The 16,729-nt window shown below is 43.2% G+C and overlaps 1 protein-coding gene across 9 annotated transcripts in view; it reads right to left on the minus strand.

Moving 5' to 3' along the window:
- LOC126108756 (zinc finger protein 99-like) overlaps nt 1–16,729 on the minus strand; it is a 126,501-nt gene that overhangs the window by 93,248 nt on the left and 16,524 nt on the right. For all 9 annotated transcript variants that reach the window (XR_007523622.1, XR_007523621.1, XM_049914103.1 and 6 more), the window contains one exon: nt 10,319–10,408. Coding sequence is in view for 7 of the 9 variants with exons in the window: in XM_049914103.1 (XP_049770060.1) it covers nt 10,319–10,408 (90 nt within the window). In the remaining 2 variants the exon portion in view is untranslated. The remainder of the gene's footprint in view (nt 1–10,318; nt 10,409–16,729) is intronic.

Here is a 16,729-nt window from a genome sequence, read left to right on the forward strand (position 1 = left end):
AAGTGGCCCACGACTGTGCGAAGTGGGATTTGATGTGAAGCCGTAAATCCGCTGCAGGATGGGTTACAGAAAATGGGGGCAAGTGACTGCTCCTCCAGCCAAACGATCAGCGAGCTCATTACCCGGGATACCCACATGGCCAGGGACCCAAAGGAAGTCAATGGAACAAGCAGCACGGTGAATATCAGCGAGATGGTCATGGATGGTAGAGACCAAGGGATGGCGCGAAAAGCACCGGTCAATAGCAAGAAGGCCACTCATCGAGTCCGCACATAACAAAACGTGGTTGTGTTGGGACTGTTTAATAAAGGTAAGGGCCTGGGAAATTGCCATCAATTCCGCAGTAAACACCCCACATGTAGGTGGCAGCAGATGATTTTCCATTCCAACAGAGGACGTGAAGGCATACCCCACATGATCGGCAGATTTAGAGCCATCAGTGTAAAAACCTACAGCATCCCAAAACTCCCATAAAATTTGGCGGAAAAAGGAACGGAACACCATCGGGGGGATGGAATCTTTCGGACCTCGGCGGAGATCCATCCGAATTCGAGGCCGAGGAACTAACCAAGGGGGGAGGGAGCGAGGAAGACAGGACAAAGAAGGAACCTGAAAATCACAGCAAATGGATGCAAGGCGGAGCCCAACCGGTAAACCCGCCTGAAGGCAGGAGTTGGGTGGACGACGTCCATGGTCTGGGAACAGGATAGAATAGGAAGGATGAGTGGGAGACGAATGGATAGCGAGTGCGTAAGACACCAGAAGCTGGGACCGCCAAACAGAAAGGGGGGGGGGGGATCCCAGCTTCAACCAGCAGACTATCAACAGGGCTAGTAGGGAAGGCACTGGTGGCCAAATGGATACCACGATGGTGGACTGGATCCAGCATGTACAGTATGGAAGGAGCAGCTGAATCATAAACTTGATAACCATAGTCCAAGCGAGACAAAACTAGAGCACGATAAAGACGGAGGAGGAGGGAATGGTCCACACCCCAAGAGGAGTGGGCAAGGAAACGAAGGTCATTGAGTTTACGGAAACATCCTACCTTCAGAAGTCTGATATGGGGCAGTCAAGTGAGCTTGTTGTCGAAAAGAAGACCCAGGAAACGAAACTGTGGGACCACAGGCAATCGTTGTGCATCGAGATAGAGCTCTGGATCAGGACGGATCGTAGTATGGCGACAGAAGTGGACCACCCCCCGATTTTGAAGGAGAGAATTGAAACCCATGTGAGAGGGTCCATGCGCAGGCACACCATATAGCTCCCTGGAGCTGCCGTTCTGCAGATGCCATCGAAGAGGAACTAACCCAAATGCAGAAATCATCCACATACATGGCAGAGGCGACCAAAGGACCGACAGAGGCCACAAGTCCATCTATAGCAATGAGGAAAAGGACACACAAGACAGAACCCTGTGGGATGCCCGTCTCCAGGGTCCGTGGAGAACTAAAAACAGTACCAACTCTAACTCTGAATGACCGATGGAACAGGGACTGGCGGATAAAAATCGGGAGTGCGCCCCGAAGACCCCACTGATGAAGGGTAAGTAAGATGTGATGCCGCCAGGCCGTGTCATAGGCCTTGCGAAGGTCAAAAAACACTGCAACCAAATGGCGGTGCTGGGAAAAAGCCTGCCAAACTGCAGATTCCAAGCGAAGTAAATGAGCGATTGGAGACCTCTCGAAAGCCACACTGGTAAGGGGACAATAGATCCCAAGATTCAAGGACCCAATTGAGCCGACCGGCTACCATCCGTTCAAGTAACTTACAAACAACATTGGTCAAACTAATTGGCCGATAGCTGTCAACAGATAGGGGGTTCTTACCAGGCTTAAGGACAGGAACCACGATGCTATCCCTCCACTGAGGAGGAAGTCACCCTAAAGCCAGATACGGTTTAACACCCGAAGATGATATTGCCGTTGTGGAGCACTGAGATGTTGAAGCAGTTGGTTATGAATGGAATCTGGGCCAGGGGCCATATCATGAGAAGAAGATATAGCAGAAAGAAATTCCCATTCAGTAAAAGGTATGTCGTAAGATTCTGACTCACAAGGGGTAAAACATAAGGTGGAAGCTTCAGCCCGCTGTTTCTGGTGAAGGAAAGCAGCTGGATAGGAGGCTGATGCTGATGCCACTGCAAAATGGGTCGCAAGATGTTCTGCAAGAACTAATGGGTCCGTACAAAGGCCATCTCAGAGGTGAAGGCATGGGAGGGTGGACTGCCGATGGCAACCTTGGAGAGAGCGAAGTGTAGCCCATACCCGTGACAGAGGGACAGTAGAACCAAGGAAAGAAACGAATTGTTCCCAACATATCCGCTTGCTCTTTTTCATTAAATAACGGGCTTCAGCACGGAGGCGTTTAAAGGTAGCAAGGCTGGCTACGGATGGGTGCCTCTTTGTGTTGCAAAGCTCGACGACGATCACGGATGGCAATGGCCGTACTCCACCACCGGACTTACCGGCGACAAAATGGTCCAGATGAGCGTGGGACAGCAAGGCTAGCAGTGCGAACAATCGTGTCAAACACGTCACGTAGAATGTCATCAATACAACCCAACAAAGAGTGAGAAAAAACGACCTGGGCAGTGTATAGAGGCCAATCGGCGTGTGGGAAAGACCAACGAGGTAACCTGTCCATCAGGGAGGGTGAAGGGAACGAGATAATCAACGGGGAATCGTCACTATCACAAAGGTAGTCGTGTGGCGACCAGTGTAATGAAGGGAGAAGAGAGGGAGAAGAAAGAGAAAGATCAATGACCGGCACTGAAATGAGTAGGGGAGCCATCATTAAGAAGGCACAAGTCGTGGTCTGCAATAAACTTCTCTATGAGAAGACCTCGTCTAGATGGAAAGGCACTGCCCCACAAGGGATGATGAGCATTAAAATCCCCGAGGAGGAGGAAGGGAGGGGGAAGTTGATGAAGGGCAGTTAAGGCAGCAGGTGTAAGAGTCCCGTCAGGAGGGAGATAAAGATTGCAAACCGTGACCTCAGAGTCTAGGTGGACCCTAACAGCAACCGCTTCCAATGTAGTTTGAAGAGGAATCCACATGCTAGCAATTTCTGTATGGACCAACGTACAAACGCCACCAGAAGCCCGCAGGGGTCCGACCCGATTTCGACAGAAAACACAGAAACCACAGAGGGTCAGTGAGTGAGCATCAGTAAAATGAGATTCCTGGAGAACCACACAAGCTGCAGAGTAAGACGAAAGAAGGGATTTCAATTCCAGGAGGTGACGATAGTAAACATTACAATTCCATTGGGGAACCACAGAACGATGATTTAAATGGGGGCTGAACAAGCTAAAGCCAGTCATACCGCCAGGTCCCCACCCATCACTGACAAGGAGGGGGCGACATCCATGAACGACAGGCAGAATCCGGTTGTGAAGTCAGGGATGGGACCTCCGGTGACACCAGAGGCTCTTTGTCCCAAGACTTATGTTTCTTCTTCTTTTCAGGCTGAGATCGAGGAGGGCTGTGTGGCATAAAGGAGCCAGCTGCAGCAACATCAGGAAGAGAAAGAGACCGGGCGACATGGGGGCCGACAGACGGCACCTCTCGTGGTCGTCGCGTAGCTGAAGACCTTTAGCCTGAAAGGTGGCGGGAAGAGGCATCCCGGGAGAGGCACCCTTGACAGTGGGACATTTATCCAGCTGGGGAGGGGCAGCAGCGCCCAGAGGAGAATGTGTGGGAGCCGCAGGGGAGGGGGGGACGAGAGGGGTCCAGGATGGGGGAAGGATGGGGGTAAGGAAGGGGGAGGAAGGGGTGAAGATGTAACCAAAGCGTAACTAGATGTCATGGACACAGGGTGAAGACGTGTATACTTCTTACGGGCCTATGTGTAGGTTAAACGATCGAGGGATTTATACTCCTGTATCTTCTTTTCCTTCTTATATACTGGGCAATCCGGTGAACATGGAGAATGACTGCCATGACAATTTACACACACAGGAGGGGGAACACAGAGACTCCCGTCATGGAGTGGACGTCCACAGTCACCACACAGAGGGGCCTGAGAACAGAAGGAAGATGTGTGTCCGAAACGCAAGCACTTAAAACACCTCATAGGTGGTGGGATGTATGGCTTCACATCACATCGATAAACCATAATATTAACTTTCTCAGGGAGGGTACCCCCTTCAAAGGCCAGGATAAAGGCATCATTATCAATGCGATTGTGTTTTGGACCCTTCTGAACATGCCGAACAAAGTGAACACCCTGCCGTCCGAGATTGTCCCGAAGTTCCTCATCAGTTTGAAGGATGAGGTCCCTATGAAAAATCACACCTTTAACCATATTTAGAGGCTGGTGGGGGGTAATGGACACAGGAATTGTGCCAAGATGGGTACAGGCACAAAGAGCCACAGATGGGGCAGCTGAAGCAGTTTTGATCAGCAACAAACTTGACTGCATCTTGCTCTGGGAGTCCACTTCACCAAACTTGTCTTCAATGTGTTCCACAAAGAATAAAGGTTTGGTATTGGTGAAAGTATCTCCATCAGTCCTGGTGCAAACTAGATAACGAGGGAAAGGTTTTGCCCCTAGCCGACGGGCCTGACCCTCTTCCCAGGGGGTAGCCATGGAAGGGAAGGCCGAAGGGGCAAGAGAAGCAGCACTTGAATCAGTTCCATGCAGAGAGACGGCCGCAGAAGAACGGCCAGAATTCTGGACCCATATGCGTTTCATTTGCATAGCGTCTGCCCTGATACCACCCACTCCGATCAGGGGCTCTCCTCACGGGCGCCACCCAGCCACAGCAAGGGCCATCTGGCACGGTTGCCATTGACGGGAGTTCCGATGCTCCAGGATGACGAACAAGCGCTCCAAGGCATACATGAGGTGGTCACAGCTCAGGTATCAGAAGTGTGATCCCTGTGTGTTCAGGGGACTCAACCAAAAGGGTACATAGCGACCCCACCACACGGACGGGCTACCGTGCTGGCTATGCACCCTAGCATCAGACGACGTGAAAGGAAAGGTGGAATTTACTAGGAGGGTGCACGTCGGAGACACTAGGTAAGGTGCTCTTCCCCAAATGGCTCACACTACGGAGGAGAAATTTTGTAATGGAGGTCAAACCCCAGAGGGGGACCAGGGAATGCCAAAAGGAGGAGATGATTATGCAACAAAGCCGAATTGTAAAACCAACAGAACCAGGAGGATAGCGGGGGCCAACGTAAGCAAGGACACCACGAGAGGGAGAGGAGAGGAGCAAGGAGGGGAAGGAGGGGAAGGGGAAGGAAATGAAATGGTCATATTTCTTCCTGGCCTCAGAATAAAACAGACAGTCCAAGGTTTTCAATTCTTGTATCTTCTTCTCCTTCTCATAGACAGGGCAGTCGAAAGATCTAGGCGAGTGGAGGCCAGGACAATTGACGCACCAAGGTGATGGGGTGCATGTATGTCCCTCATGAACAGGACGTCCACAATTTTCATAAATTTTAATTGTTACTAAGAAGGCTGTTATTGGCAACTACAATCAAATGAAGTGCACCTCAGGAATTCAGCACTAATGACACTAACAAAATCTTCATTGTTTCCATCATAATAGTTGCAATTGGAAGGTAGTGAATGATGTTATCACTACTCTTCTTACTTTCATACTTAAATTTCCATACCTCTACCAAAATGGGTAACTTCCTTGCTACAAAGATTTGTAATGTTTGATCAGAAAATGTAATGTCATGTTAACCGTAAATGCTGTGCTGTGTTTCTCTCAACAAAACAGATGACTGATACCTTATCACATGAGCAGAGCATCACACATAATGTTTAATTTAAATTAATCTTATGTTGGAGCTGTTGAAAATAAGATATATTCTAAATATTTTGTTAACACAATTTGGTCATTTAAACTCAGTAAAAAAATTTCCTTGTAAGTCAAATTTTCAGGAACATTGAACAATGCATTTTAGAAAATATTCTGCATATAAAATTAAAAATTTATTGCCACAAACACATCTAAAATGAGAATGTAGTGAAACTCTTCCAGAATCTATTGATCCCACTTCCACCTTTGTACACTGATTAGTATGCAAATTTGAGTGTGTTCAATGAAATGTCAGATCATGCAAACAGTCAGGAAAGAATGAAGCAACTTCATTTTGCATCTCCATGTGTTCCTGCTCTAGTGTCAATCCCAAAGTAATTGTGAGGAGAGTATACATCACATGCCTCAGTTTTAATTTTACTGAAGATTGTGATTTTACACACAATCATTTTCAAAATTTCTATGTTACTGATGTACTAATGCTATAGTGCCTTACATTCAGCTGTTGCTTGTACCCAGGGTCAACAGTTCTCAATGGTGGCAAACATGAAATTCAGTATGAAGTGGCACACACTGCATTACTCCGGAAGGAAGAACCACCACATGTTTCCTCGGATAATGCTCTACAGACTAACTTTCATACATGCTACAGACAACCTTCTTAGCTCTGGAATTTGCCATGACTATGCCAAGCCCAGATTCTCCCATTCAATATATCACTGTTAATTTCTCAAGTATTATGTTGAATGCACTTGGACAACGACAACGATGTTTTTCAACACACTCGCAGTGCTGTGCAATCATTGTCTGTGAGTACTGTGATCTTTAAAAAATGGGTTTCTTATTCTCTCATAATCTCTCCCAAATGTGTCTCATAATAAATGTGTGATTATAGTCCATATCCCTGACTATTAATATCTGATTCTTTGTACACCTACATCTACACTAGACTAGTCACCTAATGGTGCATGCCAGAGGGTACTTCTGATACCACTACATCTATTACTTTACCATTTCCTATTCTATTTGAAGGTGGTGTTTGGGGAGAACAATTGCCAGGAAGCATCTATATTAGCTCCAATGCTTCCTATTTTGTTCCCAAAATAATTTTGCAAGATATACCCATCAAAAAAGCACTTCTTTATCTACTAGTTTAGAGTTGCCAGCGCTTGATGAGGTTCCACAATTGACTACATAACAAACAAAGATTAACTACACTCCATTTAAAGTTCCTATACGATGTGTGTAATAGTAGCATTTTTCCCCCAAGTGAGATGGAAACACATCTGACTAGTTCACTACCTTATGTCTTAACGCTTATCCTATCATCCTGCCCCTTCTTTTTGTCAGCATTTTTCGTACATTTCTTTCCTCGACTGTTCTGCTGAGGACTCCATATTCCTTGTAAGTTCACTTAATTTTTAGCAGCATTCTCTAATCCCACATACGAAATGTGTGAGTTCTGTTCTTTTTCATTATCCAATCACGTCTACCCAGTAAAAATTCTAATACTCACCACAACTGATCTTAGTCGACAGAGCTGGATACCGTAAAAAAACAGATTTCTACTAAGTATTACAAATTTTTGTAAACAGCATCAAATTTAACTGTAGGCTTTCCCGGCGTAAACTGTTTATGAAGGTTCCTCGGGTCTCCAGCCGGGTGGTAGCATTGATATCTTGCAATGTTTTTGACAAAAAAAGGAGATGAATGACACCAGAGCCATGGTCAATTTGACTGGAAAAGAACTAGATGCTGCCACGATCGCAGTCCTCAAGAAAGGACTGAATTTTACCCCCATCCCCAGAACAAACTCGAAATGAGACATTACCAGTGGCGTGAAAGAATCAGTGCTAGGGCTTCCCAAGGAAGAGGAAGTCAGATGGGAAACTTCCAGAATAATCGACAGATTTCAATTGCCTAAAAATAACATATCTGCGGAAGGACGGGCAGCTCTTTGGTCCCTTAGAGATGACCATGATATAACAATCCTACTAGCAGACAAAGGGAATGCTACAATGCTATTAAGCACTTCCGAGTACCAGCAGAAAACCTGCTGCTACAAGATCAGGCCTACAAGAGGCTGAAGAAGGATCCAACCCCGACGTTAAGTAGAAAGACAATAGCTCTGCTGAAGAAATCTGACGTACCTGAACCAATGAAGAAGCACCTGTACCCCAGAGCACCAGCAACACCAAGCCTCTATGGACTCTCTAAGATCCATAAGGAAGGGGTACCTCTGGACCAATTGTAGACTATATCAACTCTCACTGTTACGGACTTGCTAAATGCCTAGAAACACTGCTCAAACCCCTTGTGGGGGCCTGCAGCCACCATGTGAGAAACTCGGCCAAATTCGTAAAAATACTCAGGGACATGTGACTACAAATGGAAGACCTACTCGTGAGCTTCAACGTGACATTGCTTTTCACAAAAGTGCCCCTCCAATACTCCTTGGCACTTTTAGCCCAACACTTTGGAACACAAACAGTCAGGCTCTTCAAACATGCACTAAAAACCACCTACTTTCAGTGCCACAGGGAATTCTTCAAACAGATCTATAGTGTGGCCATGGGCTCCCCACAGGCTCCTGTGATTGCAAACCTCTATATGGAACATTTCGAGGAGATGGCCCTTCAAACTGCCAGACAGAAACCAAAGCACTTTTTCCACTATGTCAATGACACTTCTGTCATATGCGGACATGGCAAACAGGTGCTAGATGATTTTCTGGAATACCTCAACAACATCCATCCGAACATCAAATTTACAATGAAAATGGAGGAAAATGGCTGGCTCCCCATCCTTGATATTTTAATTAAGAGGAAGGAAGATGGTTCACTAGGCCATGCAGTACATAGGAAGAAGACACACAGATCTATACCTTCATACAACAAGCTGCCACCATCCAGCACAGAGACAAACAGTACTGACCATCCTGGTACATAGGGTGCATGCCATCTGTGACAAAGACAGCCTACCATCCGAGCATTAACACCTGAAGGAAGTCTTCCACCAAAATGGCTACAGTGAAACGCAGATCAACAGGGCACTTAAAAGAAGGAAGCAGAGAGAAGCCCAGAAATAGGTGATGGAGAAGGAGACGAACGTCTTGCATTCCTTCTGTACACGATTCCGCTCCCGGTCAAAATTGCACAACTTCTGGGCAAATACAATATCAAAACCACTCTCCGACCAAAGACCAGGGAGCTCCTAGGTTCTACCAAAGATCCGCTGAACCTTAACACACCAGGAGTATATATAGCATACCATGCGAATGCGGAAAACAATACATTGGGTAAACACAGCACTGTATATCTAAATGCTGCAGAGATCATATCAGATGTGTACAACTAGACCACACAGAAAAATCAGCCACAGCAGAACACAGCATAAATGAAGAACACACCTTCAACTTCGAAAACACGAAAGTACTGTGCTGAGCATCTCGCTTCTGGGAAAGCATTATCAAACAATCCATAGAAATAAGGATTCATGACAATCTCATCAACAGATATGATGGATACCAACTCAGCACAGCATGGAACCCTGCGATAGCGGCAATCCATCGGGGGCATGACCATCAATGCCCTCTCCTGTGGACACAGACATAATGCTTACACCGAGAACCGAATGCGGCCACCATCCACACCACCGCAGCCACCTGAGGTCTAGTGGAGGGAGGTGATGGCACATATAAATAGCACGCTCCCCACAAATCTTTACACTATGCCAGAAGATGGGTAATATGACACTTCCTGAAACATCATGTGATATCAATGCTACCATGTGGCTGGAGACCTGACAAACCATCAGCATTAAATTTAGTACACTATGGTGATAGTTAAACTAATATGGAATTTCACAGACTATCACCATAATGTGCTAAATTTCATGTTGTTCACAAAAATTGTACTAAATTTAATGCTGTTCACAAAAATTCTTGCTATCACAACGTTTTCTCTTTGCAAGCAGTTTGGGATAAGCAATGTTCCATTACACTGTAAATTTATACCATGCATACTGGATAAACCCATTGTCTTTACACAGAGCAAACAATTCCAGTAATGTAGTTTGTTTTTCATTAAATACTTCAGCGAAAATAAATAGTATGACAAATACAATACTTATCTGATAACATACTGCTTACAATTAATTGCTTTACCTCTTACATCTTTTCTATTATAGAACACTGACAGAGACAAATAAAATGACAGCTGCTGCAAGGAAGTCATCTTTGGTACATTTGTTCCAAGAATGAATTTGAGGCATTCATTATTTATATGTAAAATAAAATTACCATGGGTTACAGTTAGTAAAGTTATGTTTCCTACAAGTTTCATTCAAATACCATTACACACAACCGAACAATATACCTACAATCAATTGAAATTCTATGAACATTCTGGAGGAGTGCTAATATCCTAGGTTTTAATGTTTCATCATTTATGATCACTGAAACTTACTGCACCCAATGCATTTCATGATATCTATACAGTACTTCATGCACAATGCATCACCGATGTGAAAACTTACATCATGTTCAATGCCATCCTCCTGTTTCAGTTCTAGGTCTTGCTTTATACGAAGACTAGGTGTTACAATCTTTAGCGGACCTTCAAGAAACTGAAAAAAGAAAGAATGGCATATTCAAAGCTTCTGTCCCTTGCACTTGATTGGAGGTTACACATCATGTGGTGCTAAATAGCTATTGGTCACATGTATTCACTTACTGGCATTTGGTAACCAGAAAATGTGTTACATTAAATTAGATTTACTTTCATTCCAATTGGTCCATACATTTGAAACCAAGACTCTAATTTGGAGATAGACACATCAGACATCAACCAAACAACAGAAATTATTCCATCCTTGCCAAGCAGCTACTGCTATTACACACACACACACACACACACACACACACACACACACACACACACACACACACACACAAACGATGTTATTTTTCTTAACTAAAATTTTGCTCATTTTGCAAGGGAGACATGTTATTGTGGATAGCTGGCTCATAAAGAAAATTGCACTAATGTAATATGATTTCATTTCATGGAAAAAATTACACACGCCATGTAAAATATCATGGTAATTTTCTCCTTTTCACCAGTACCACTGTCACCCAATTTCATGCATTATTTGAACATTTAAATAGTGTGCCACCGTAGTAATTTGATTTGAGGCTACTCTGCCAGGGATGGTCCCAGTCACCAGCATTGACGCAAGGCACTGAGCACGTCAGGATTTGCGTAAGCAGGCAGACATTTCTGGGTATCATTAGGAAAATCATACTATGTGACAAATCTTAGAATTTCTACTGTTTTACTGCAACATTTATTCATTATTGTGAGGAATTTAATAAATTTATCTGCACAGAAATGCACTGTATTTGCTAATGAATGGAAGATGTTGATTACTCACAGTGTTTATGTAGGTGCCAACATGAATTACTATTACGATATTTGCAATTGTATGACTGAGAAACTCCAATAACATTACTAAACTGAACTGTGTGCTTTATGAATGAAGCCAAATAGAGAACCTTTCGTGTTTGAAGTGCGCAGGAGCAGGAGAAACTGGCCAATTGTCTGCAAAATGCTTGGTGAAGTGTGATGTGGTCAATGGCTTCAAGCTTGTAATACAATTCTATTGAGCTCTCCACACTCTTCATAAGTCCAAGAGCAACTGCAAGCTCTCTTATTACATGTTAAATACCGGTTCAGATGCTAACGCCTTTATAAAGTGAAACAAAAAATTTTACAAAACAAAAGTTAGTTTATGTAACCTTAGCTTTCTGTTATAGTATTTGATTAGCTTTAAATTCTATTCCTCTACCCTGCTATTTAACTTTTTTTTTACTGTGTAAGCTCTTACTGTATAATGCAAAAAATTCACTTTTTGTTTCCTTTTTAGGCAGTGGACCTGATATTACTAATATTTATTGGAAGTCAGAACCATGACTTGTTAAAATGGAATTCACATCGAATCACTTGACACATCACAATAGCATTTCTTGATTTTTATTCTGGAATTTAAGTTAATTTTATTTTTTGGTGGTTCCAGTCCTTTCAGCCCCCTTTCAGCCTATTTCAATCAATGTAGTATAAATAGAATCTGCAAGAAAACAGAACTGGCCATTTATGAGAAACTCCAAATTTCATTTGAGCATTTGAATGTATCCATTAGAATCGGCTGACAGCAGAACATTCAATTACATGATACGTAATTTGGTTCATATGACACATTATAATTATGACACAGGGGTCTTTGGACACCATGGAATAATGTCACAAACCACCACAATAAGGAAACAACTGTTGACAGCAGTGTGGGGTGAGTCATGGCACAATGTAGATGACTGCGTCAAGTACATGTCTTGACAGCTGCAAGTTTGAAGATGGCACTTTGTTTTTGCCCAGTGTGAATGTGGAGACACTGATGCAGCAAGCTAGTTCAATGCATCTCACTACTATTTTGCACATGGAAGCCACATAAGTTCTTTGCAAAGTTCTTTTTATTTATAAAGTTGAAAAACACCTCAGACAGGAAATGAAGTTATGCGTCTGCAACCCTGGAGGGAAATATGACAATTTAACATAAGTTGGTACAACTTCTTCATGGGCCATCCCCTCTCCAACCCTTAAGTGTATATTGGTAACACCTGTTGCAGCCTGTAATGGGAAGTTATGATGGCTGAACAGCCAATTTGTGTAGCCAATGACATATTTTTAATTCAATGGAAAGACAAACACAGTGTTTAATCTAACAACTACCTTGACGTATCAGATGTTAAAGTGGGATCAAAGTGAATTTTCAGGGAAAAAGCCTGTTTGCAGTGGCCAAACAAAAAAAAGTAACAATGTAACACTGGGTTTTCATCAATTATTTTTGCACTTTTCTTTCTGATATTGATTTGTATCCAGCAGGACTGTGGACAAAAACAGGAAATAAGGGAAAAGTGTCAGTTTTGAGCCTAACCTAATCCTCAGAGAAGGCTATATATCAGTCTGTCACAACATAGATCCATCTCTGAGAGAAAGCTGTTAATAGTATTTGAAGAGAGGCAGTGAACACTGCTCTACACCCCAATACAAGAACCTCTTGTAAGCAGCAGAAGAACATGAAGATACAACTATGCAGACAATACCACTCACCAAAACCAGGATTGTATATCAGATAAAATTAATAAAATTTCAAAATCAAAGTTGCACATGTGTTCTGTATAGACACATATATGATTATATTACATTAGCAGAATTGTCAACATGTATCAAAAGCATGCTGTGAAGTAAAGGCCATCCACAAAATGATTACTTTGTATATTAATGGCAGGACTGAGCTGGTTAACAGCTGTGCATTGTCTATGATGTAATATCCTCCCATTGGCTGCCAACAATCTGGTCCAGAGACATGTTAGAAATATCTACTTTGTACCATAAACTAGTGCAGTATGTGGACCACTGTTTGTGAAGTTTAGCTAATAAACCTGTCCACAGGAGTTGTTGACTTGAGGAACTATGTTATTAATTGGGGCACACAAAAGCAATTTGAAGGTAACGTATGTCCATCTAAAGTACCTGCACTTACCAGGTCTCCATGGCTAGGACTAAGGAATGACAGAGGCCCCTGGTTCCCGTCAAGATGGCACAGGCCCATAAGCTTTCCAGTGTTCTTGACCTTGCTGGTTTGTCTTGAGTCAAAAGGAAAGGGAGGGTACTGGCTGCATGATGAGCAAATTACTGTTGGTTGGACACCCAAACCAATGTAACTCGCTTATTTGGACCTCAAGAATGCCTCACTGCAGCATCCAACCAAGCAGTGAGGGGTTGCTCTTCACTGTGAAATTCAGTGTCAGAAGAGTGAGACTCAGACACACAGCAGCCTTGTGTAGTGATACACACCACTATGAAGAAATGTGGTGACACCACTGTGGAGAAGTTGATGCATATCCCTACATCATCTTTACAACAAATGATACTAGCAACTCTTGAGTTATTTATGTAACAAGATTAGAAAAATAAAATAATGTTTTGAGTATAGAAGTACAGGGCATAAGACACATGTCAACATCTTGCGTTCGCCAAGGTTCCAAGTGGTATTCCAATGGTGAGTTTGAGTAATGTATACTACAATTGCTGGAATTTATGATCCACCTGTTATGCCAACTTTTTGTTTATAAATGCCCAAAAATGTTTCAGCATTTTTCTGCCATCATCAGTGAGTACTTTTATTCAGCTACATGTTTCAAGTAATAATGAGCCTAACAAAATTAGATCTCATAACAGTTTATGTCTTTTCACTATTACCTAATTTTTCTACATTTCTAGTTTATATATGATCCTCTATATCTTTCTACGTACTGATAGATTATCATCTGCAACTAAATTATGTTCCTGTGAGTTTGGTTGCCTAATCACCAAATCCCTACCTATGAAGCAATTTTGTTGCACCACAAAATTTCATGTCCATTTCGTAGAACTCCACTCACAAGCTATTATTCTTTTCTTTACTGAAAGCAATGTTTATATTCCTGTGTCAATCACTATTTATGATCACTTGGGTTTGACACTAAGTTGGAACTTCTCTCTCTCTCCTCTGCCTGTGCCACAGTGAAGGCTTCCTATTTTCTGACCTGTGTTATTCAGTGGAAGATGATATGGTACCTCCGCAAAGCCCATGAGGGCACTATGGTCAAGAAGGAACTAAACAAGTAGCAGGTTACATGCAGAATGCATTTTTTAGGTTAGAAAACCACCTGTAAAGACAATACGCAGGTAAATGCAGATCTAAGTGAGCGTCACCTAATTTTGGTACTGAGGAAAATACATGTCAAATGTCACAAAAACAAATGCAAACCCAAAGTAAAAGTAAAGCTTTCAACAACCTGCAGTTATTAACATTTTACTGCTCTATTAGGCATTGTCTTACTGGATGTGGTATGCCACTGGCTTCCTCCAACTTCTGAACTCACTGACATTGTAAGTTACATGAGGACCAAGAGCTTCACACTGGAATGGAAACTGTCATTTTCCACATAGACAATTTGCATGTGAAAAAGTGATAGATGATGCTTGGGACTGAACCCAAAACACTTTAATTTGTAGCCTCACACCCATTCAAGAAGCAATCCTCTTACTCTTAGAAAAGTGTGTAAGCACTCAAGACAAGATCCAGAGTTTCATTAACTAACAGTGGCATTATACACACAATACTGGAAGGAAAACTACAAATGATTAGCTACAAAATCTGATATTCCATACAGAGGACCCATTAGAAAGATGCACCACAGAACACAGGCAGTAATACATTTATTATCTTGAAAATTCAGTACTGTACAGTGAGATAAATCTGCATTTATCTCATTGCATGTTACTGAAATTTGAAATCTGCATGCAGATAAGTATCGAATGAGAGGAAAAAATAATTTCAAAGTGTCAAATGTGATGTGGAAAAAAAAACCATTTGAGTTCCAACATCCACCCATCATAGTAGATTAATGCTTAAGATATACTCTGGTAAATATTGTATACAAATCGAATTTCTCCATTATACTGCAGAGACAGGATATATATATATATATATATATATATATATATATATATATATATATATATATATATATATATATATATATATGAATATAATAGAGGGAAACATTCCACGTGGGAAAAATATATTTAAAAAGAAAGATGATGAGACTTACCCAACAAAAGCGCTGGCAGGTCGATAGACACACAAATAAACACAAACATATACACAAAACTCTAGCTTTCGCAACCAACGGTTGCCTCGTCAGGAAAGAGGGAAGGAGAAGGAAAGACAAAAGGATTGGGTTTTAAGGGAGAGGGTAAGGAGTCATTCCAATCCCGGGAGCGGAAAGACTTACCTTAGGGGGAAAAAAGGACAGGTTTACACTCGCGCACACACACACATATCCATCCACACATACACAGACACAAGCAGACATTTGTAAAGGCAAAGAGTTTGGGCAGAGATGTCAGTCGGGACGGAAGTACAGAGGCAAAGATGATATTGAAACACAGGTGAGGTATAAGCGGCGGCAGATTGAAATTAGCGGAGATTGAGGCCTGGCGGATAGCGAGAAGAGAGGATATGCTGAAGGGCAAGTTCCCATCTCCGGAGTTCTGACAGGTTGGTGTTAGTGGGAAGTATCCAGATAACTCGGACGGTGTAACACTGTGCCAAGATGTGCTGGCCGTGCACCAAGGCATGTTTAGCCACAGGGTGATCCTCATTACCAACAAACACTGTCTGCCTGTGTCCATTCATGCGAATGGACAGTTTGTTGCTGGTCATTCCCACATAGAACGCTTCACAGTGTAGGCAGGTCAGTTGGTAAATCACGTGGGTGCTTTCACACGTGGCTCTGCCTTTGATCGTGTACACCTTCCGGGTTACAGGACTGTAATAGGTGGTGGTGGGAGGGTGCATGGGGCAGGTTTTACACCGGGGGCAGTTACAGGGGTAGGAGCCAGAGGGTAGGGAAGGTGGTTTGGGGATTTCATAGGGATGAACTAAGAGGTTACGAAGGTTGGTGGACGGCGGAAAGACACTCTTGGTGGAGTGGGGAGGATTTCATGAAGGATGGATCTCATTTCAGGGCAGGATTTGAGGAAGTCGTATCCCTGCTGGAGAGCCACATTCAGAATCTGATCCAGTCCCGGAAAGTATCCTGTCACAAGTGGGGCACTTTTGGGGTTCTTCTGTGGAAGGTTCCGGGTTTGAGGAGATGAGGAAGTGGCTCTGGTTATTTGCTTCTGTACCAGGTCGGGAGGGTAGTTACGGGATGCAAAAGCTGTTTTCAGGTTGTTGGTGTAATGGTTCAAGGATTCCGGACTGGAGCAGATTCGTTTGCCACGAAGACCTAGGCTGTAGGGAAGGGACTGTTTGATGTGGAATGGGTGGCAGCTGTCA

This window comes from Schistocerca cancellata, chromosome 11 (assembly GCF_023864275.1).
Source record: "Schistocerca cancellata isolate TAMUIC-IGC-003103 chromosome 11, iqSchCanc2.1, whole genome shotgun sequence".
Taxonomy (NCBI): domain Eukaryota; kingdom Metazoa; phylum Arthropoda; class Insecta; order Orthoptera; family Acrididae; genus Schistocerca; species Schistocerca cancellata.